We start from the raw sequence: 25889 nt of genomic DNA on the forward strand, positions 1-25889 counted from the left end.
TATATTTCAATGATGATAATTTGAAAGGCAAAAATGTTATATCAGTATTGTTATAATTTGCAGTTTACTAACTGATAATAAGGTTGGAAATTCCTTTTTATTTTCATTAACTGTCTGATAATGTCAATACTAAGATTTTATGTTTGTCTTCTACAAAATTCATAAATTTCAGGGAGGTCTAACATGCAGTTTTCCCTCCAGTGGTTTTATATTTGATAAGCACTTTCCTATGGACTAATTAATTATCTAGGTAAATTATTTGCTAGGTTTCTCTTTTTTTGTCATCAACATCTTTACTCCATGAAGAAGTGAGGACCAAATCATTTAATTTATTTTAATATATTATATATATACATATATGTATTCTATGTACTATTCCCTATTATTCTTTTAAAAATTATTTAGCTAACATTACCCATTTATTTATTATTTGTTTTTTAATTGACACAGAAACTGTACATATTTATGGCTATCATATGATATTTAAACTATTTATACATTTTGTAATGGTCAATCCCAGTGGGCATATCTATCTCCTCAAACATTTATCATTGATTTGTAGTAAAAACATTCAAAATTATTTTTCTAGTTTATTTTAAATATACAGTATGTTATCATCTATAGTCACCAGAATTTATTTTTCTATCTAACTTAGTACTCACTGACCAGTCTTTCCCCACTCTATCCCTACCCTTACTAGCCGCTGGTAATCACTATTCTACCATCCACATCTATGAAATCAACTTTTTACATTTACACATAGAAGTGAGATAATGCATTATTTGTCTTTCTGTATCTGACTTATTTAGCTAACATAACATTCTTTAGTTCATCTGCATTTCATGGCTGGATGTATTCCATGGTGTGTATGTACTACATTTTCTATATCCATTTATCAGCTGATGGACACTTAGGTTGATTCCATTCCTTACAGATAGTGCTGCTGTGAACAGTGCTGCAGTAAAAATGGGAAAGCAAGTGTCTCTTCAACATACTGCATTCATTTTCTTTGGATTGATATATACTGTGTAGTGAGCTTACTGTATTATAAGGTGGTTCTGTTTTTAATTTTTTGAGGAAACTCCATACTGTTTTCTGTAATGGCTATATTAACTTCACATTCCACCAACAGAATATAGAGTATGTTTACATCTTTGTTACCATTTGTTACCATTTGTATTTTTGATAATAGCATTTTAATTAGAGTGGTAATACCTTATGATTTTGATATGCATTTTCCTAATAATTAGTGATGTTGAGTACTTTTTCATATAAATGTTGGCCATTTGTGTATATTCTTTGAAGAAATGACCATTTAGGCCTATTATTAATTTTCAATTGTTTTTATTCTCCCATTGTTGAATTCCTTATATGTTATATATATGAATCCCATATTAGATGTTTAGTTTGCATATATTTTCTCACATTGTGTAGGTTGCTTCTTTACCTTAGTTGATTGTTTCCTTTGCTAAAAAGATGTTTAGTTTGTTACCTTGTGTCTGGTTGCTCCCTCTACCCCTGTATTTTTAGGATCTTATCTGAATTATTCTTGCCAATTTCTGTGTCCTAATATATTTCTCCTATTTTCTACTAGTAGTTTCATAATCTCTGGCTTGCATGAAGTCTTTAATCCATTTTAATTGATTTTTGTTTATGATGAGAGAAAGGGATCTAGTTTAATTTTTCTACATGTGGATATCCATTTTTCCTAGCATCATTTATTGAAGAGACTGTCACTTTAAGTGGTATGGAGACACTTAAAAAACGTTCACACTAATATAATATCATAGTACAATATAATAGTGTAATGACATACATGCCATTAAACTATTTTTAAATGTTTTTATTAGCTCCTTATAGTTATACATAATAGTGGTCTTCACTTTGACATAATCCTACATATATTTAAACTTATATAAACATATTTAAGGGAATGTATTTCCCTTCCTCTACTCTACTGGTCTTCCTTCTCTTTATTGTTTTTTAAAGCTGGTGTTTTGTAGATATATACAAAAGTGAAATTAACTGTGGTATTTTCATATATGTACTTATCATGGTTTAATCAGTTTCATTCTGCAGTTTCTCCCTTTTCCCATTCTTCCTCCCTTCCCCTGTATCCTCTTCCTGTACTCCAGGGATCTCCCTTCCATTTTCATGGAGCTCACCATTTTTAACCCCTCTATTGTTGTAGCTTATGCAAATAAGAGAAAACAATCAACAGTTGACTTTCTGAGCCTGGTTTATTTCACTTAGCGTGTTGCTCTCCAGTTCCATCCATTTACCAGTAAATGCTGTAATTTCATTCTAATTTATGGCTAAATTGGTACCTGGCCTGGTTCCATAAATTGGCTATTGTGAAATGTGCTATTATAAAAATGATGTGTCTGTGTCAAAATATGCTGATTTTAGTTCTTTTGGATAAAAACCAAGGAATAGGATAGGATAGTTGGATCATATGGTGGTTTACATACTCCTAGTCTCATAATTTTAATTCACTGTATTAACTAATTGGAAGGGAAATAATGTATAATACTCATTTTCAATTAATTTAATTAGCTACGTTCCTTCAAAAAGTTGATATACGGAAAGTCAATCCATATGACACAGGACATTATAGTTTTAGTCTTGGGAACACAGATAATGGTTTAAATATTATCAGGAGAATGGGTTTTACAGTTCATGTTTGTATGTTTGATGAACTTTTTGTTCAGTGAGATAAGATGCATCACAAGAAAAACTGATCTTTCTTGCCTCCTTTCATCTAATCATCTTGGGTGCAGAATTTGATATAGTTTGTTAATATTTAAATATTTTTATTAGGCATAAGGAGAAAATATATACAGAATATTTAATTTATATTTTAATAGTGAACAGTGAAATTATGGTCAAAAGAATATGATTTTTTCAATAAAAGTGTTGAATATACTTAATTTGGAAGTGGAGTTATGAGTGTTTTAAAGTCAGTAATGTCCAATTCTTGGCAAAAGATTAAAAGGCAATATAAACATAAACTAATACACTAAATTATTTCTATATTTGATGTTAATATTTTGTTAATCAAAGGTAACATATATTTGTTTTCTTAATATCAAGAGTGCCTTAAAAATGTGACAGAAAGAAAACATTTTTTTCCTAGCATCATTTATTGAAGAGACTGTCTATTAGCAAAGAAAACATCTTCTTCTTTTTTTAAGGATCCTAAAGAATAGAAACTTAATAATAAGAAAAAACCACTTTTGAACTGGCATAGCCATCAGCTTGTTTTTAGGAATATACTTTTTTTTTTAAGAGAGAGGGAGAGAGAGAGAGAGACAGAATTTTTAATATTTATTTATTTATTTTTTAGTTTTTGGCGGACACAGCATCTTTGTTTGTATGTGGTGCTGAGGATCGAACCTGGGCCGCATGCATGCCAGGCGAGCGCACTACCGCTTGAGCCACATCCCCAGCCCCAGGAATATACTTTTACTAAAAAAGGAATTAATACTTACTTAAGGAAAGATCAAATCCTTGTATATATTCCATTACTAGTCTCATGAATAAATAGTAATAATGAATCACATTTTAAAATGACTCAAATTTTCTTTTAACGTATTAAGTTATTGAAATAATAAAATAGAACTAAATTTCATAACAGAAAGGCAAAGGCACAGGGCCACTATTGTGTGTTTAATAACTTATCTTCATTTTTGTTAAAGTATCTGTTGTGGGTATTTATAAGATTTTTAAATATTCACAGAAATTTAAAAACAATGAATTTTCCTCTTTAATGTTCAGGAAAAAGAAAGCAGTATTTCTGAATCATTTAATGTAGAGTCATCATAATGAATCCACTAATTACTAATTATGTTTCTTGTGGTTTACTCATATGACAGCTATCTGTGTTCTCAAGATCTGTTCAAAATTCAGAACCTAATGACTAAAATTTCAAATTTCTCTCAATTTGAAAAACATTGTAATTCTGAAATTTTTTGTTTTCATTTGTATGTTATATCCCCATAAGTTATACTATTTTCTCACAGGTTCAGTGTTTTCCTTCCATGATTTATGGGTGAAAGCTTAAAAACCAAAAGATACAATCTACAATTTAAGTGTGAAACTCATTTTGAAATTCGAAGCAATCCATCACATTGTTGACTCATAAATTAACAAATTTTGCTCCTCTTTTCTTTTGCTACCCATTCTTAATATTTATTATTCCTTGCTAATTAATCTTATAACATTACTAAGAAATTCTTTTATATTTATATTTTTCTTTTATAAGGACAAATTATAGTAATTGTAGACAACATTTTTTTTTAACCTTCAGGAATGAAAAATCTTACCTGAATTCCATGTATGTATTTGTATAACTTATTTTCTCTGTTTATTAGAGCAACATTGAAAATAGATTAAGTAAATTGTGGCATGGAGGCAGTTTTCTTATCTTTATCCTAAAATTAAATTCTAGGATATATTATAGATCTAGATAGGTCACATACAACTAGTATAAATATGCTCACCATTATATTAAAGAAAAAAATAAATAATAAGTGGTACTCCTTAAGTTGACTTTTACTTTTCTTCCTAGAAATTCAGGTGAAATATTTAGTAGGTAGCCTTATGTTTTAAATAATATCTGCGGCTTTTAATTATCTAGTCCCTTCTCCAGTAAGTAAATTAAAAAAACAAAAACAAAAAACAACTGATTCTCTACAATATAGAGTTCTGTATTATGGGGAATTAAAAAGGTGAGAAGTGACTGGAGATAGGGCCCTTTCTGAGCATGTGTGAGGCCCTGCATTGGAACACCAACACAGAAAAAAAAGAGGGTGTGAGGGAAGTTTATTACTGGGTCTTAAAAGATACTTTTATGCCAGTTAGTGATATAATAGATAAATAACAAATATGTACATACATACATGCTCCTAAAATAAATGGTCAACACAATAAATATTATAACTATTAGGGGGAAAACAACACTGTTGGTTCATAGAAAGCACATGATGATAGCTTTGTACATGAAATCAGATTTCTTCTTTCAGGACACCTGTATTTGAATGATTATTGGAAATAAGCATTAAATTTCTGGTGAAATAAATTTTCAAATTTATTTAAACATATTTTAGAAAAATATAACTGAAGTAGTAAACAGAATATTTACCTTTAAAATTAGGTCTGATTCTTGCATCATACCCTGATGTCCTCCCCATTAATTTATCCAGAAAGTCAGATGGTGACATTGGAGTACTTCGAGATCTTGCACTATTTGTTTCCTTTGTAGCAACCAAACTGCAAGTGAGAACAAAATGATAGACTTTACAAAATGAAGTCTTTCTAACAGCTGCTACCTATAAATTTTTTTAAATGTTAAGCAAAAAATACTTTGACAATAAAATAGAACTTTAAATACCATATAGTGGATATTACTATAATGACACATTTATATTTGGATTTACAATCAGTGCTTAGAAAGTTTCATATATATTCAGTTAAACCATCAGAAGTGCCACTGTTTTGTGTTAAATCTGAAAACAAAGTCTACTTTCAATAATAAATTATTAATCTTTCAAAATCTGTACTTTCTCAAACTTGAGTTAGTATTTTAGGTCAAAGAAAATATAAAAATTCAGCTATGAATAATAATTCTTTATTGAGAGTAAAAAAATCACATTTTAGGTTTGGTGAATTTTTCTTGGCAGTAGAAAAACTTTTGTACAACATATGAAACAGTAATATTCTTTTCTCCAATTAAATGCTTCCTATGTTACTAGTACACCCAGTTAAATTCATTCTATTTTCACTTGTGTGCCATTAAGCTGTAGTACATTTTCTTCAGATCTAGAATTAGTGTGGTGTTAAGATTGGAAAATTGCATTAAATGTGATTTGAGCCCTTGGATATTATAAGATTAGAAACTTTGTCTAGGAGTTTTTAAACTCCTAGTTTTCCCTCTATTTTTAAAAATTTAGACATTTTCCTTTGTATGCATTTGTTCTTCTTAGAAAGCCATAGTGTAATTGCACCACTGTCCAGCTCCTCATACATATAGGGTGGTCCAAAGAAGGCCTGGGCCTACTGACTAAAATCAAAAGATTGTTTTATCCACAGACTTTGCTCAGAAAAGTAAACCTGACTTTCTGAATCCAAGAATGGAGTTTGGAAATCATGTATTCAAGTTGATGTTGCTTCCTAGAGATCATCAATCATCACAACCATCTGCGGTTACTTATCTCAGAGCATTGTACCACTTTGTTCACATATTATCATAGCACTAATTATTAAATTTCTTATATTTCTCTTGTAAGAATTTTAGTGAGTAGGAAAAAGGGCTTTAGAGCATTTTCATTAATTGTCTACTTCACAGGTATATGCAGTGATTTATAGGGAACTCTAAAATTCATTTTCAGTGATGGGAGAATATTTCTGAAAACAGTATTATAAAAACAGTATTTATTAGCTATTGCATTATCTGGTGGTTATACCTAGTTCTGGGCACTCTAAATCAGTCCTCTCCTCAGTGATTCTCATTCTGTCTTCCTAGCTTTCTTCCCTACAGAAGCTTCACTTCTTTTTGTGTTGGTTCCATATTACCGATTGTCCAATTCCTTGTCATTGTGCTCACTTGTAAGCTCTTTTTCTAAGGCAAAATAAATCATAAAAATAAAAGTAAAAGCCTATTACCTTCTCAATGACTCTAGAACTTTTCTGTATTCTCTGGTTTTAAGTAACTTCTTCCTAGCCTATTAAACATAATAATTGTTCATATTCAATGGCTCAAGAATATACTGTAGAAAAGCATTGTTAGAGCTCTCATAGCTACATATTGCTGCATCTAAATGGTATCCTCTATTTTCTTTTAGAATTTCTCCTTTCAGTAACCAGATGATTAACTTCTACATTCTCCAATCATTGAAAATACCCTGTTTTAGGTGGGTGGACCAATGGTACAGAATAGAGGACACAGTAACCAATCCACAAAACTACAACTATCTTATTTTTGATAAAGGGGCTAAAAGCATGCAATGGAGGAAGGATAGCATCTTCAACAAATGCTGTTGGGAAAACTGGAAATCCATTTGCATCAAAATGAATCTGAATCCCTATCTCTCGCCATGCACAAAAGTTAACTCAAAATGGATCAAGGAGCTTGATATTAAATCAGAGATACCGCATCTGATAGAAGAAAAAGTTGGTTATGATCTACATACTGTGGGATCGGGCCCCAAATTCCTCAATAGGACACCCATAACGCAAGAGTTAACAACTAGAATCAACAAATGGGACTTACTCAAACTAAAAAGTTTTTTCTCAGCAAAAGAAACAATAAGAGAGATAAACAGGGAGCCTACATCCTGGGAACAAATCTTTAATCCACACACTTCAGATAGAGCCCTAATAACCAGAATATACAAAGAACTCAAAAAATTAGACAATAAGATAACAAATAACCCAATCAATAAATGGGCCAAGGACCTGAACAGACACTTCTCAGAGGAGGACATACAATCAATCAATAAGTACATGAAAAAATGCTCACCATCGCTAGCAGTCAGAGAAATGCAAATCAAAACTACCCTAAGATACCATCTCACTCCATTAAGATTGGCAGCCATTAGGAAGTCAAACAACAATAAGTGCTGGAGAGGATGCAGGGAAAAGGGCACTCTTGTTCATTGCTGGTGGGACTGCAAATTGGTGCAGCCAATTTGGAAAGCAGTATGGAGATTTCTTGGAAAGCTGGGAATGGAACCACCATTTGACCCAGCTATTCCCCTTCTCGGTCTATTCCCTAAAGACCTAATAAGAGCATGCTACAGGGACACTGCTACATCGATGTTCATAGCAGCACAATTCACAATAGCAAGATTGTGGAACCAACCTAAATGCCCTTCAATAGATGAATGGATAAAAAAATGTGGCATTTATACACAATGGAGTATTACTCTGCATTAAAAAATGACAAAATCATAGAATTTGGAGGGAAATAGATGGCATTAGAGCAGATTATGCTAAGTGAAGCTAGTCAATCATTAAAAAACAAATACCAAATGACCCCTTTGATATAAGGGGAGTAAACAAGGACAGGGTAGGGACGAAGAGCTTGAGAAGAAGATTTACATTAAACAGGGATGAGAGGTGGGAGGGAAAGGGAGTGAGAAGGGAAATCGCATGGAAATGGAAGGCGATCCTCAGGGTTATACAAAATGATATATAAGAGAAAAGGAGGGGTAAGACAAGATAATACAAATGGAAGAAATGATTTACAGTAGAAGGGGTAGAGAGAGAAAAGGGGAGGGGAGGGGAGGGGAGGGAGGATAGTAGAGAATAGGACTGACAGCAGAATACATCAGACACTAGAAAGGCAATATGTCAATCAATGGAAGGGTAACTGATGTGATACAGCAATCTGTATACGGGGTAAAGTTGGGAGTTCATAACCCGCTTGAATCAAACTGTGAAATATGATGTATTAAGAACTGTGTAATGTTTTGAACGACCAACAATAAAAAATAAAAGAAAAAATAAAAGAAAAGAAAATACCCTGTTTTTCCTGAATCAGAGTCAATAATGCTGTACCTCTCCCATTCAAAATAATAGATGACTATGTATATTAAGCTGAAATCCCTCACACTGTGTCCTGGAGATATGAATTATGCAGTTCCATCTTCCATAAGGGGGAAGCAGAGATATGCTTGACATGAGGTAGAAAAGGAAAGTTAATGTGACAATGGAGACAGAAATTGTAGTGATGTACTACAGCCAAGGAATGCCAGCAACCCTCAGAAACTAGAAGAGATGAGGAATGGATTCTCCTTAGAGCCTCCAGAGAGAGGGAGGGCCTACTTACCTTGTTTTTGAGCCCAGTAAATTGAATTCAGATTTTTGAAAGTATGAAAGGATAAATTTCTGTTGATAATTTGTTGTAGCATTCATAAGAGGCAAATACCAGCCTTTTAGTAAATTTTTCATTTCGGTTACTCTACTTTACACCACCCCAGAATTATTATTTTTATTTTTTTCTATAATTCCTGTCTCTTTGTTGATCATTTCTATTTGGTGAGATTTTTTTTAGATGTCCAGCAACAGATGAATAATGGATAAAGAAAATATGATATATAAATATTTACTGAGATTTTACTGTATTTTCTTTTTAGTTCTTTGGACATGGTTTCTTTTAATTCTTTAAATGCATTATAAATAGCTAATTTAAGTGTTTGTATAGTAATTCCAGTGCCTTTGCTGCCTCAGGTAAGTATCGGTTGCTTTTCTTCCTGAGTATTGTTTCTTTACATATCTTATAACTATTTATTGAAAACAGGCCATTTTGTGGAAATTCTGAAGATTATACTCCCCTTCTTCCTGAGATTGTTGTTGTTGCTTTTTTTTTAAAATAGGTTTTTATTATATGCAATTGTAGGGATATCTTCTTGCTTAGCTTAACAAGATTATTGTACTATCATTTGTAACTAATTAAAACAAATTAAAAAATTTAAAAAAAGATCAGCTAATAATTAGAAAGGGATTTTCTTAAATTCTTAGACCACTGTCTTCCAGTATTGCTGGGCTTCTGTGTTCATGAGCAGTTGACTAATTTGCTTTAACCTTTACTTCCACTTGCATAGGGCCTAACAAAAAAACAGAGTTGAAAGGGTGTTCTTGCTCTTTCCTCAGCATGCATTTAATTCTCGTATATCAGATTGTTAGGGAAGCCATAACAAAGTATCACCCACAAAGTGGCTTAAACTCATGATTCTGGAGACTAGAAGTCCAAGATGGAGGTTTCCGTATGATCTGTTTCTTTTAAGGGTCTTCCCTCCTTGGTTTATAGAAAGCCACATTGTTTGTTTCTTCAAATAGACTTCCTCTGTGTGTCTATCCTCATTTCCTCTTCTTGTAAGAATAATAGTCGAATTGCATTAGGGACCACCAACATGATCTCATTTTATCCTAACTACCCAATTTCCAAATAAAATCACATTTGCATGTGAATTTCAGGGGCATAATAACCCTGGGCATGTTCAAAACCCTATACATATATGTGGCCTTCTAGATGCCAAGAAATATATGGAGCTTATATATTATTCCATTGTTTTTCCTTTTAAGATTTTGGTTAGTTTGTTGTTTGTCCTTTTTACACAATTGACTTGAAATTAAAAAATTGTCTTTAAATGTTTTTGATAAATGGATCCAGAAAAAAAGTCCTTTTGCAGTTGTTGAGTTCTAAATTAGGTTGAATAAAAATAACCTTGCAAGTGAGTTTTTCTAGAGAACCTCCAGAAAGGACTAATAATGACAGTTATAGTGCAGGGTGTGTGTGTGTGTGTGGGAGTGTGGGGTTGGGGTGCTGGGGCATGCGGTTGTGGGGGTGAGAGAAAGAGAGAAATTTCAAACTCCTTAGCTCTTCTCTGCCATTTGTTGTGGCTTCCAAGTTGCTGTTATGTTTTGTGATTGAGTGCTATTGGTTTACATTGTAATCATGCAGCTGCAGAGAGTGGAGAATAAGAATTGAGCAAGTTATAATGCCACAAATCCCATGGTTAATAAGAATTGAGCAAGTTATAATGCCAAAAATCCCAAAAGTTAGATATTTTTACGATTAAACTTCTTCATGGATTATTCCATCCCAATAGTTAATTTCTAGAGTTCTGAAAAAGCTGATTTTTATCAGTTTTCTCACTGCATTTATGAAGGAGAGAATTTACAAATGTCCTTACTTCACTATTTTTTTTAATGGTATCAACTCCCAAACATCATCCTAGAATTCTTTTCATATTTGATTTATTATATTTTGTGTTAAAGAATTATGCGCCTCACTGCTCAGCCATGGAGTTCCTTTCCTGTCTGGATAATATTATTTATTCCTATAGTATCAACTACTTCCAATAATACTATTTTGTAGAACTTAAAAATATCCTTTTTCATAAGTAATGTTAAGATATGATTTTAAAAGCAAGGATACAGAGATTTCTTTGCGGGTTCACAATAATGAATATTCAAAAACTAGAATGAATATCAGTAAATATTTTGTGTGATTGTTACTCTGCTGGCAGTAATAAAGAAATAATTCCAGCTATTTATTTTGAGAAAGAGAAAGTGAGAAGGATAAATAGAGAATATTTATATCAATACAGCAAGTGTTGCTAAATTTAGCTTCACTTTTTTAAAAGATAAATTAAATAGTGTAAAGCATGATAAAGAAACAAATGATGAAGAAGTAAATGGAATTAAGATTCACGGTATCTCCAACAATGCTGACAAAATGAAATTTTATTTCTTTAGGTAAATAAATGCTAAATTTTAATTTTCAATAAAATCCCATGCACTCATACAGTACTTACATTCCAAAAAGTCTTGTCTTTTTCTAATAGTTTTTATTGAATCACTTCTATAATAATTTTTCGAATATTGCATTCTAACATCAATCTTAAAATGGATAACGTAAACCAACCTAAATCACTTCTTTCATTCTCATACTAAGAAATTACACATATTTTACAAAGAGATATTTTAATAATTTGATATTTTAATCCATATGAGGAGTAATGTATTAAAAAATTTCAATAGTGCCTATAGAGATTTTATCAGAATATATTTTTTTCTGTAGAGCTTAAAAATCTCCTTTTTCATAAGTAAAAGGATATTTTATCCTAACTACCTATAATTATTTTTTTTAATTTTTTTTCTATAATTATTGCTCCAAACTCAAGTAATGATAGGAAGCTAATGACATGTGATGCTTGTACTTTTTGCAGTGAATGATCATGTTGCTTAAAAAACCCTGGAATTCTGGATATCCACACTAAGATAAAAGAGTCAAACAGTCAAGGTATGAAAAGATTTAATGTGGGTAATGTGATATTGTTCTACTTATGGATATTTTTGACTTTATGATTTTAGGAAGTAGCAATTATGTGTTGTGTTATACTGCTGGTTTTTTTTGTGCATGCCAAAGATTTGAATGGAAACAAGATAAATCACTGCTCTAGATCATTAGTAAGCTTTCAACACAAAGTTCACAAACATACTAAACTTGTCCCAAATTCCTGGTAGAATATTTTGAATACTATTATCAAACATTATCTACTCTCAACACAGGTATTCTATTTGAGTGATAAAATGATAAATACTGTTGTTCAAATATGAAAAAAAGAATTAATATATCCACAATTTAATATTTGTATTAATATTTTAATAATATTTCTGTTGATATTTTCAAAAATAATAATTGGGCTAGTTCAATAACTGTGCTTTCCTGAAATTTGAACTAATATAGTCCTGTTAAAATTTCACTTGAAATATATTCTTATCTCCAAAATTCATTAACATCCAAATACATTATTTGGATTTTTATTTATGACATTGATTCATCAATAATGGGAATATATGAAAATCTATTTGATAGAGCACATAGTAGAAGCTTATTTATTTATTTGGCAACCATTACCAATGTCTGCAAAAGAGTCTTCATTGTGTTTGGAAGAGTTTCAAAGAGAAAGAAATTATGAATAAATAAGCGTAAAAGTTACACATACACACATATTCTCGGTGTTTAACCTTTTTAATGACTAATACACTATTGAAATAGTTTCCACTGTAATATAAACTCTTATTGGTTATGCAATTATTAAAGTAACTTTAAGAAATGAGAAATCATTATCTCAGTCTACTATGGGCTAGTATGGAAGCTATATCTTTGGTAAATAATCTTAGAGGGGAAGCTATATTATTGCAAACCAGGAAACCTATTAAGATGATCTACTCTTTCTAAGAGTTGTTATATATTTTATAGTCAAAATCATCTTATTTTTATATGAAGTGAATATTTTAAAAATATTTTTGTTATAAGTGTAAGTTAAACAACAAATTATAGTTCTTCTGACATGGAAAATAAATTAATAAAATTACTAATCTAATATAATTAATGATTTAAGATGATTATATGAAATACACTTTGGCTAGGATATTAGAAGAAATTATGATCAATTTAAAATACAACACATGAGCTTTTATAAGCCTTTTATAAATGGAGAAAAGTTCTGTATTCATAAAAGCACACTTATGTGCTTTATATAAAGTACATTATGCCATAATGCACTTGAAATATTTGGTAAATATTGAAACAATAAAATTTCCATTTTTGTAAAATTTATTAAATATATATCACTGCACTTCTCAGTAAAGTGTAAATAACTTAAATGTAAAGCTTTAAAGTGTTCACAGTTCAGTAGACTGCTCCAGTTGGTCTCTTTGGGAAATTAGCAGGCACTGAAAAAATAGATGACAGTCGAAAACATTATCAGGTTATTGTTTTTTCCTATAATGTGAACAAAATCTTCATGTTTTATAATAACAATTCAAAACCAAGACCTGCATATTGATACACATAAAATATGATAAACTTCTGAGCAGAGAAATATTCCAGTTTTCTTCATTAGTTATTATGGTCTGAATGTGTCTCCCTAAATTTCATATGCTACTAACCTTCAAGGTATTGGCAATAAGTGGGCCTGTGGGAGGTGATTAGGTCACAGGGCATAGTACTCATGAATGGAATAAGTGTCCTTATAAAAGAGATCCAGGCAATCTGTCTGGTCCCTCCCACTGTATAAGGTAACAGTGAAAAGACAGTAGTCAATGAACCAGAAAGCAAGACTTTACCACACCTATTTTTTTCTGTGCTTTGGTGTTGGATTTCTCAGTTTTCAGAACTGTGAGAAAAAAAGAATCTGTCATTTTAAGCCACACACTTCTGATATTTTTTTGTTGCTGCCTAAAAAGTTACTAATTACATGAAGCCATCCAGTTACTTATAGGTGATTGATTTTATTTTTAAATATTCTCAATTTCAACTCAGAAGGAATTTTTGTCAGCAAAATTACATTGAATCATTGTATAGAAAGCATTTGTACATAGTCTATCCCTTCCTTTTCTGAAAGGGGAAGAGGTTTTGAATATATAGTAAGATTTCCTGACAACAGTGATTTTTGTTCTGATAAATTTTTCTTAAAACTTTAGTTCCTCTTACAGTAATATCTAAGCCTTGTACCATGTTCACATATTGCACTAATATTCACATATTAGTAGATGGCCCTAAGAGAATAGAAGTCATTTAAGAGAATTTCTTCCTTGTCATAAATACATGGTATAAGGCTTCTTATAACCAATCTTGACTCTTATACAAACTTTTAAATAGACAACAATATCTTACATGCATATAGGGTTTTATTTTCAGTTTTTTAACTCAAGGTAGGGGGAGGCAGTGGGAAGAAATTTAAGACTAATTTATAATGGATTCTGAATGAATCCATTATAAATTAGTCTTAAATTTCAAGACCTCTTTTTTCTTTTTTGCTAAATCACTGAGTTTAAACAAAACTAGCATATTTATAGAAAGTTACTATGATGTTAGCAAATTACCCATGATCACGACTTTTGAAAGAAACAGCTTTGAGTCTTTTAGAACAGTCTTTTATTTTTAAATCTTCTCAAAATCTGTGTTAATTAGCTTCCCTCCCACACTTGGCTCTACTTTTCTATGCTTTAACAAAAATTTCAGTTACTATTAACTTTTCTTAGAAATTTGTGTGGGCTTGAACACATTCCCATCAATGAATTTTTTTCACATAAGTATTTTACATATTGTTTATTTAAAGATGTGTTATTTGAAAGTTCAGAGACTTTAAATTCTTAAACACTGGCAAAATCTATTCACTTAAGTAAGGGAATAGAATATCAAAATTTATCAAGAATATTCAATAAGAGGTAAATATATATATAAATAACCACTAAATATAGATGCTTTTAAAAAGACTTTTAATATAACCATCAATACCCATTCTTCTTTTCTATCTCAACCTTAAAATTATGAGAGAAAATATGGAGGTTGTAGCTGAGAACAATGTAGGTTTGAGATAGATCATGCACATGTGGCCACAAACCTGTGTGCATCCATTTTCATGAATTGATTTGCACAGAGGGAGGGTCACTGGTGAGGAACAAACCACTGTCCAGATTCCTGAAGCAGAGAATGTTTAGAATGACAGAGTTTACTGCAAAATCTATGGCTCTATGAACCACACTCCTGTGGATTTATAATTCCTTGTAAAAAAATACAATTACTAGTACTTTGGACTTTCTGAATTATAATAAGCCCTCATTTGAAAAATAAGATACAGAATAGAAAATATGACCATTCTATCCATTTCTTTATGCTTCATTGTAAGGAGAACTAAGGGGAAATGGGGCCATCTGGGAATATGTGTCATTTTAAGTATTTCAAACTAAAGTATACTGTCTTAGAAAAGGAATCATTGCAGTGGAGACATTAGCAGTGAAGCAGATCTTAAGTTGATTGCTTGACATTAATTATTAAAAAGGAGACCAAAGTGGGAGAATATAAAAGGACTTTTCTAGAACACCTTTGGAGATTAAAAAAAAATTGATGGTCTACTCCGATCTTGTTTCTAGTTACTAGGTAATACACCAATGAAATATGTTTATTATTTTAAAGAGATCTCACTTTAATGAAGCTTGGGAAATTTCAATTTATGTAAAAACAGAAATGATCACTGCTTCTTGATCTCTTATGCACAGGATTTACATTCGTAATGCTATTTAATTAATAAGAACCTTGGTAGTTGGGTATTATTATCTATAGAATACAAATGAAGAGAATAGGTATTTAGAGAAATTTGTAATTTTTTGAAAGTCATGCAGATTTATAAGGTCCAAGTCTAATTTTAAATCAAAACAAATCTTCCACCTAAAGCAAGTAGAAAAGGTTTAAAAAATCTATTTGGAGAGCTAATAAACACAGAGAAAAATGATATATCCAAGACTTAAGAAAAAAGAAACTTGTAGAGGTACGCACAGTATTTGGAGCTGCATTTCCTCCAGGGACATATTTTATTTAACTTCTTGTTACTGTGACCAAAATACCTGACAAGAACAATGCAGTGGGGAAAAAATTTATTTTGGCTCACAGATTCAGAGGTTCAGTTCATAGTTGGCCAACTCCATAGTGAGGCAGAATATCATGTTGGAAGGACATGTTGGAGTGAAGCAGCTCAGAACATGGCAACCAGGAAGCAGAAAGAGCTCCTCACCAGGGACAAAATATGAACTCCAAATACACTACCCCAGTGACCTATTTCCCTCAGTCACACCCACCTGTCAACAGTTATCATCCAATTAATCCAAGTTAGTGGGTTAATCCACCGAGTGGATTAAAGCTCTCAGAATCTAGTCATTTTTACCTCACATCACATCTAAACTGTAACAGGGTAGCAGAAAACTTCAGGCAAAGTAGTTAAGAGGTTAATAACTGGGGAACAAGCTTTGAAAGTTTTGTGGGTTCAAGGTGACAGAAATAGTATTCAAGGACTCACCAGTGGGCTGAATTCATGAGTTAAAGATCTGAGAGAATTACGACTTTTGACTAAGCATAAACCAGAAGTATAGAAAGCTTAGTAGGAAGCTAATTATTACTTGGAATAATCTCAGTTTGTGAAACCAGAATAAAATAATTTCAGATTGTTAACTACCTACCTTTCTAAGTAAAAGAAAAAATAAATCCTCTTCTGAGAAAGAATGAAATATCACTCTAAACCTCAAGTTATATCTAATTTTCTATATATAGTATCTTAAATACAATAAAAATGTAAGCAAAAAAGAGAGGCACCTAAGACCTAAAAGTCAAGATAAATGTGGAATGGAATATATACATCAAAGATTCAGATGACAAATTTGTCAAACCGAATTTACATAATTATACTTTATATATTTTGATAAAAATAAGAACTATAGCAATGAAGTCTAATTACAAATCAAATGAAAATTCTTTAATTAAAACATAAAATAAAATTAAGAACTCAATTGTCTTAGTAAATTAGGCATAGCTAATAAAAGTATGAGTCATTTGCAAGATAAAACATGTAGAGAAGGCAGTATGGAAAGAAAAGGAAAAACACTAGATAGTGGAAAAAAGAGGTGAAAATGTCTAATATCTATAATACTGGAAGTTCGGACTATGAAGATATAGAAACCAATATAAAAGCAATAAATGATGACTTAATTGCTGAGTATGTTCCTAAACTAATATTTAGCTGCAGAATCCATATATACTAAAAATTTGAAGAAAATTTTAAAAAATGATCTTCATACATCATAGTAAATGTGCCAAAAATAAACAAGAAGAAGAATATAATTGATATTAAAGTATTTTCATGTATTTTATACTTTTTCTCCTCCAATATCAGTATTTGCAGCCATGTAATCCTCCCTTTGCTCCTACTGGTATGTGTGGACTGTCTCCCACTAGCATAAGCCATACTTTCCTAATATACACAAGATTTCTTTATTCTTACCTACTCAGATATATATAGTTCTGTTTCTTCCATCAATACCTCTATAGAATCATTTCTAAAGTGCAATATACAAACTTGTTATTTCTCTTTTTAAAACATAATGGAACAAAAACTTCCTTGAGTTCACTTCTCATTTCAGCTGCTTACTCTTTCACTTACAAGCAAAACTGAATTACCTACACTCATTATCCTAATTCATTTCTTTATATTTTGCTCTCCAAAATATATGGAGAGAATATTTCCATTAATAAAATGCTTTTGTCAAGCTCCTAATATCCTCCACTAAATTTAGTGGTCAATTCACATTACTCATGAGTAGCATAAAAAGCATTTGATGACCTCTCCCTTTTGCAATTTTATTGTTGCCAGTTTTTCTCAGTGTTTCTCCTACTATATGTTACTTCTTTGCTTTTAATTGCTGCTGCTTCTTTATTAACTTGACCTCTGAAATTTGAAATGATTTTTCTTAATTATTGACTATTTTCTTTAATTATACCTTCTTTTGTGGCAAGCCATTCAGTCTCGTGACTGAATATAATATAGAGTAGATTGAGCACTTAAATTTTATCCAAGTCATGAATTCTCCCTGCAGTATAGACTATTAGGTGTATCTACTTGACATGCTCCATTTGAATATACACAACTGAACAAATTCAAATTAAACTCCTCCTGTTTCTACACAAACCTGCTCTTTCCCCATTCTTTTAAAATTTGATGAATGGTAACTCCATTCTTCAGTTTTCAGGATGAAAACCTTTGATAACTCTTGATGAAGCTTTTTATTTCACATATTAAATTATCCTGTTGTGTCTTCTTTCTAATTTTATCTATGATCCAACCATACATCACTATTCTCTCTCACTAGTCTCATCTAATCTTACACTCTCCATGAACTTTGTATGGAATGCCTATTGGTCCTCTATTTGTTAAGTCTTATTTGTCCTTATGATCTAGGCTTAAGAATCATTTCTTCAGGAATCCTTAAATATATTAATCTCTTATTTTGCAAAAATCCTGCTAAAATATATTTCAAATTTGTGTCTTTCATTAATAGCACTTGTTGTCAGTTATTTATTTATTTATTTATTTTTGGTTGGGAGAGTATGGGGATTGAACTCAGGAGCACTCAGCCTTATTTTATTTAGAGATAGGGTATCACTGAATAGCTTAGTGCCTTGCTGTTGCTGAGGCTTTGAACTTGTAATCCTCCTGCCTCAGCTCCCCAAGATGCTGGGATTACATGTATGCACCACTGTGCCCAGCTATAATTGTCATTTTTATAGTACTAATCAATTTCTGTCTCCTGCATAAAAGGGTTTAATATTTAAGCAAAAATCATGATTGTTCCATTTATTTCAGAGTCCAGAAGCAATTCAGAGTATCCATGGTAAGTAAATAGTTTTGAAATGAATTATCTAAAAGATAATTATCTAAAAGAGTGAGAGGTCAAACATCAGTGTACGACCCAATAATTATATTGTGAGTATGTGTTTAACCCTAGAGAAGGTACAGTCTTTCTCTCCTTCTATCCTTCTGCCCAAGTTAGGAGTGCTGCTAATGAATGATCAGCAAGGAACAAAGAATAAATAGAAATAGAGAAAAATCAAGATAGAGAAATCTGGAAGAAGGATTTTTAAATCATATAAGTTACATGCTTGAAATTGTCATTTAATGGTGGAAATGGAGAGAGATAAATTGGAGTGCTACAGCTGCCATTTTAACTAGGCTTGATTACTATAATGTTGTCTACATTCGATTCTTACATAAATTAATACTAATTATGGTTATCTATATTCAGTGGTTTCTAGTTGCCAGTGATAAATTGCATATTGATTGTGTATATGTGAAAGGTTAATATAAGGTTATAGGTGGATGTGGGGTAAGGAAGGAGGTTTTCAATGAACAGTAAGATGTGTGTTAAGGGATAAGAATAATCATTTAAGATTTTTCATTCTAGCCTTTATAAAATTTATTTTAGATACAAAACTAATTTTTGTTATAAAATCACTCAATTTTACTAAATTTTAATTCATGGTAATTGTTATAGCTTCATGGAAACTGTCCTCATGGGTAATAGTTTACTTCTTTGTAGTTTGGGCATCAGCTTATTTCAGCTGAAAGAACTAAAAGGCCATAACACAGCTAATTAACTCACTGATTTGTAGCTTCTTAATGACTTATTTATTTTAAAGAAAACTAATTAAATGTTTCAGAATACATTGAAATTACTTAGAATAGACTTAATAGTTCCTATTATGCATTGAGTGCACACAGTAATTAAACAGAATGCATCGTGGTACAATGGTTGAAGCTCCAGATGGACAGCCAGGAGGCTTATGTTATGTTCCTTTTCTGTCACTAACTAGTTGTTTGGCCTTGGGCAAGCCAGACATTCTTTTACCAGTATTAAAACAGAGAATTAAAAGTGACACACATTTTTCATAGAAGAATTTAGTAATAAAATACATGGCACAGTATATACATATGTTTAGAAAAATGCCAAAATGTTATGCCAAAGTTTCCTTTTGCATTTGATATCATGACTGTTTTGGGTCAGGCATATTTTTAACCAAAATAAAGAAAAATTCATCCAACCTAATTCATGTAAAAGGACCCTAGATGGTTATAATTACCTCTTGAAATTCATGTGTAGAAAATACAAAGAAACCTTGGAAAAGACAGCAACATAATTTTTTTTATTTATCCCAGTACATTAATTCAACTCCTGATTGAATCTGCTTTATCAAATGAGGTTTAGAGTCACATTGCAAATATATACTGGTAGGGGCCTTAACTTATAAGCTTGTTTACTCCTCCTTAAATAACTTCTCATTAATGACATTTGGTGTTTCTTAAATCAAGTATTGAATGGATATTTATGGAAATTTTAGGTATAAATTGTCTTTTATTCTGTAATTTGATTTTAATAGTGTTGGTATTCTAGTAAGAATTTAACTAAAAAGAAGTAATGTTTGTGTTGAACTCAGTGAGAATTTGTAGGAAAGGAAACTGCTGAAACAGTAGTCCAGAATTTCAGACAGGAACGAATGAATGAACAGATAACAAGAGCCTGTGATGGGAATAGCATGAGAAATACCAGAGACTAAAAGAATATCAGTGTGGTTGGAATAGAGAGAGCATCAACACAAATGACAGATGAGGCTGGTCAGTGAAATTACTACCAGATTACAAGGTGTTGTATATATCATAAACTGTGGTCTTCATAGCCCCATTTGGAGACAATTTCAGTTGTCAAAATGAGAGCTGTTTTAGTCAGCTGAAACAGCTTTTGCTAAGACCAAAAGACCTCACAAAAACAAGTTTAGAAGAGAAATGTTTATTTTGGGGTTCACAGTTTCAGAGGACTCAGTCCATAGATGGCTGACTCCATTCCTCAGGGACCAAGGGGAGGCAGAACATCATGGCAGAAGGGTGTGGCAAGGGAAAGCAGCTGGGAATGTGGTACTAGGAAGCAGAGAGAGGGAACTCAGCTAAAGTAGGACAAAATATATACCCTAAAAGTAGACTCCTGGGACCCACCTCATCTAGCCACATCCTACGTGCTTAGAGTTACCATTCAGTTAATCCCTGTCAGAGAACAATGCACTGATTAGGTTAAGGTTCTCATAACACAATCATTTCACTTTTAAACTTTCTTGCATTGTCTCCCACACAAGCTTTTGGGGGACACCTCATATCTAAAGTATAACAAGAACTGTAGATAGTAGTATGGATAATTTTTAAATAGTGGAAATAAAAAAGAGGAGAATAATCTGAGGTGATAAAATCTACAGAGTTTAGTGATAGTTTGGTCTGGGTGTGAAGGAATTTCTCAAAGATGACTGTGGTAGTTTTTAAAATCTTTAATTTCTTTGATGCTTCTCTTTTCAAAGAGTGGGGTCAAATTTCCCTTCTTCTGAACATTGGACTGCCTTAATGATGGTGTGTAAAATATGTCATAAAAATGTATTGTTACTTCCGTCTTACTTTTTTGGATCACTCACAAAAGCTAGTCATAATGTTATAAAGACACTCAAGAGTGCAAATCTGAGCATTTATACCAATGGACTTGGCTGGCCATTTGACTGAGACCTCTTGGAATCAGTCTCAAGCATAGTCAAGACTTAATGTGACTGCAGTGATGGCTAATATCTTGACAGTAAGATTTTGAGAGATCTTGAACTAGAAATTATGACTGTGGCTAATAAGCATTTATTATTGTTTCAAGTCACATGTGTTTCAGGGTAGTGAAAAATTGCAATTTTTATTAAGATGTTTCTGTTCAATAATAAAATAGGTTGATATAGAACTCAATAATTTTAATTAATCAAATAATTTATTATTAACTATTAATATTCTCATAGAAGTTAGGTTTTCAAGACAGTAACTTTTCAAGTGAGAATATGTTACCCTAATGATGCTTTCTGACTACATAAGTGGTCCACCAAGTTTTCAAATTTTAGTGTCATTTCAGAAAGTAATAAAATCGTCCTTGATTTGCTTTTGAACATCACTGTATAACAGGACAGAGAATCTTTGGATGTTGTGTCCTTCTAGAGAAAAGATGTGTTTCTTAAATATATCAGGCATAAAATAATGCCAAAATTTCTGAAGCTTATAATTTCTGTTCCTATTTCATTTAAATTTATTTGGTAAGTCATCTTTCCCCTTAATCTGGAAAGTTAACGGGTTTTAAATTAGGCCTTAATAATAATTATAAATTTAAGGACTGGGGTGTCATTCAGTGGTAGAGCACATTCTTAGTATGTGACAGACTCTGGGTTCAATCCCTAGAATGAAAAAATAAAAATAAAATTATAAACTTACATCCATCACTTTATATACATATATCATTATACTAATAGCTGCATGCATGATCCATCCAGAAAAACTGTTCAATTCCCCAAAACAAAAAAAAACAAGTTTTTAAAATCTTAGACTAAATAAAAAAATTCAAAAATCTTATGAATAGTAAAATGTATAGATTACCAAGATATGAGAAAGAAAGGTATTTGTTGCTCAAGATTTTACATTTTTATAAATAATCGATGTATGCGTATGAACATATATTATGTATATGTGTATCTGTATATATTAAAAATACACATTACTGTATCCATTTAGTTGTATATATATGGTAAAATAAAAATGGTTACTAAAGATCCTGGATGCAGTATAGCAAATGACCAATAAAAATCTCTGTGGCCAAGAAATTTACATTATGATAGAAAAAACAGATAATAAACAAACATACAACTAATTGAATTAAAAGATTGTTCTGTTTATCATAAGAAAATAGTATGGTTAAAAAATAAAAAAGTGAGACCAAAATAACTTTAAACTTTTTAATCAGCATTGGATAGGATAGTCAGTAAACATTTTTTAAGGAATTAAAATGTTAGCTGAATATGGATTACAAGGAACAATATTCCAGGTAAAGGCAACAGCTACTTCAAACTAATAGTGTTCTAAACAGTCAGTAATCTATTGGAAAGCACTAGCATAAACTTTCTCTTATTGCACAACATAGATATTAATAAACTCTAAATATTTAAAGCTCTAGATATGAGTATGTAAATAATTAAATATTTTACAGTAGTTCAGGTATAAGCATGTTTATTTTATCTCTCTTGCAATATCTATTAAAATCTGGAGGCTGAGGCAAGTGGATCACGAGTTCAAAGCCAGCCTCAGGAAAAGCAAGGTGCTAAGCAACTCAGTGGGACCCTGTCTCTAAATGAAAAATACAAAATAGGGCTGGGGAGATGGCTTGGAAGTCCAGTGCCCTGGAGTTCCGTACCAGTACCCCCCAAAAAATGATAATAAAGGACTAAAAACATATAAACTAATTAGAAGACAACAGGAAGGATATAATAATTAAGACATTCCTACAATTTTCTGGTGATAGAAGAAGTAAATAATCTTTATGTATGTTTGTATATATGTATTCATCCATAATGTGAACATACAATTAATTGTACATTTGTTTATTATTTGTTTCTATCATAATGTACATTTCTTGGGCACAGATACTTTATTGGTCTTTTTCTATATTGCATCCATAGTCTTTAGTAACTGTTTCTCATTTTAAGAAAACAATAAAAATATGATTTCAAAGTAAAATTAATTAAGTTCAAAGACATTTGAATAGAGAAGTTTAAATAGAGAACCATGTCTTTTTTTAATGCAAAACATTAACAATGAAGAGAAAGATTTTGAAGAAAAAACGTGAGACCAAAATAACTTTAAACTTTTTAATTAGCATCCTTTTGTGAATACTGCAGTATAATAAAAACCTTAAAATTTTGGGTCTTTCTTACTAGTACCTTTTTGTCTTTTCCTCCATATTTTTTCTTATATCATAATTATACATAATAGTGGAATTTGTTGTTACATATTAATACACATATGATATCAATGATACAAATGGTTATTATCATTCCCCAGTATTCTCCCTTTATCTCTTTTCCTGGCACTCAGTGTTTTCCACCCAGTATTCCAACCAAGTTGTAAATCAAGTGAGAAGTAATTAAGCAGTTATAAAATAAGGTAATTGAATGGTTAACTTGTACAAATGCTTTCTTTGGAAATTTATTGGGAACATGAATGGGAACAGTGAAATGAGGAAATAAACGAAGAAACAGAATCAGGGAAAGAGCTGATGCAACTTAGAAAAGTAACAATGTGATTTCCTCAGATGAAATCTACATAAAAAGCCTTAGAAAATCCTTGGAAAGACATATAGCTATGTAGTGCAGTGAAGTTTGGAATATATTATAAAGACATAATCATAGAATTGAGAGTATTATAAAAAATAAAAGTTGAAGAAACAACATAATGCAGAAGAAAAAAATTTATAAAATTAAAGGAAAGCAAAATGTTAACTAATAATAATATAAACGGTATTATATTTAGACGTCTGGAAAAAATCATCAGGGTAAGAAACAAGCACTTAAAAATGGTTTTCTTTGAAGAGGCATAACTAAATATAAGGGAGGTAGGACAAAAGAGTGCTATAAACAGCATTAAAATTTCTTCAGTTTTTAAACTATATGTAAGCTTTGCTTTGAAAAGAACTTTAAAGTAAAGGTTAGAAATATAGAAGAATTGTAAAGACTCATTGTACAAGAGACCTTTATAAACAAAACTAATGAAGTCTTATAGGAAAGGCTACCTTATTTAAAACCTACACTTACTCATTTTTTTGATGATTTTTTGAAAACGTTCAATATGTCAAATATTGATAGGGTCTGGATTCTGCAGTAAAAATCGGATCATTTTTGGATTCTTGATTTTACTTCTTGTACTTTAGGACTCTTGCACTTTAGGAGTCTTGTTAGGGAAGTCAGATCCTAGGCCAATTTGTTGAAGATTGGAGCATAGTTTTTCTTCTGTTAGGCACAGGGTCTCTGTTCTAGTACCTAAGTCTTTGATCCACTTTTAGTTGAATTTCATGCAGGGAAGAAATGGGGGTTTAATTTCATTTTGCTGCATATGGATTTCCAGTTTTTCTAGCACCATTTGTTGAATAGGCTATTTTCTCCAGTGAATGTTTTTGGCACCTTGTCTAGTATGAGATAACTGTATTTGTATGGGGTTGTCTCTGTGTCTTCTATTCTGTACCACTGGGCTATATGTCTATTTTGGTGCCAATGCAGGCTGTTATTGTTACTATAGCTCTGTAGTATAGTTTTTAAGGTCTGGTATTGTGTTGCCTCCTGCTTCACTTTTCTTGCTAAGGATTGCTTTAGCTATTCTGGGTCTCTTATTTGTTCAATTGAATTTCACAATTGCTTTTTTTAGTCCTGTGAAGGATGTTATTGAGATTTCCATAGGAATTGCATTAAATCTGTATAACAGTTTTGGTAGTATGGCCATTTTGACAATATTAATTCTTCCTATCCAGGAACATGGGAGGTCTTTCCATCTTCTAAAGTCTTCTTCAATTTCTTTCTGTAGTATTCTGTTGATTTCATTGGAGTTTTTTACCTCTTTGTTAGAATGAATCCCAAGTATATATTTTTTTGAGGTTATTGTGAATGGGGTAGTTTTCCTAATTTCTCTTCGAGTGGATTCATTGCTGATGTATAGGATTGTGTTTGATTTATGGGTGTTGATTTTATATTCTGCTATTTGCTGAATTCATTAGTTTTAGAAGTTTTATGGTAGATTTTTTGATCTTCTAAATATAGAAATATGACATCAGCAAATAGTGATAGTTTGAGTTCTTCTTTTTCTATTCATATCACTTTAATTTCTAAAGTGCAAGAAGTAAAATCAAGAATCAATAAATGGAATAGATTAAAATTTAAAGGCTTCTTTTCACAAAGGAATCAATCAATAATGTGAAGAGAGAGCCTGCAGAATGGGAGAAAATCTTTACCACACATTCCTCAGAGAGAGCATTAATCTTCAGGATATATAAAGAACTCAAAAACTTAACACCAAAAAATCAAATGATCCAATGAGTAAATGAGCTAAGGAACTGAACAGACAATTCAAAGAAGAAAAACAAATATATGAAAAAAATACATGAAAAAA

At 31.3% G+C, this 25889-nt stretch overlaps 1 protein-coding gene across 3 annotated transcripts in view; it reads right to left on the minus strand.

Annotated features, from left to right (window-relative positions):
* The window catches only part of Glra3 (glycine receptor alpha 3), a 167902-nt gene that overhangs the window by 118631 nt on the left and 23382 nt on the right, over positions 1-25889 (minus strand). For all 3 annotated transcript variants that reach the window (XM_005325521.5, XM_013358706.4, XM_078030996.1), the window contains exon 2: positions 5144-5271. In XM_005325521.5, the coding sequence (XP_005325578.2) occupies positions 5144-5271 (128 nt within the window). The remainder of the gene's footprint in view (positions 1-5143; positions 5272-25889) is intronic.

The sequence above is a fragment of the Ictidomys tridecemlineatus genome, chromosome 14 (assembly GCF_052094955.1).
Source record: "Ictidomys tridecemlineatus isolate mIctTri1 chromosome 14, mIctTri1.hap1, whole genome shotgun sequence".
Taxonomy (NCBI): Eukaryota; Metazoa; Chordata; class Mammalia; order Rodentia; family Sciuridae; genus Ictidomys; species Ictidomys tridecemlineatus.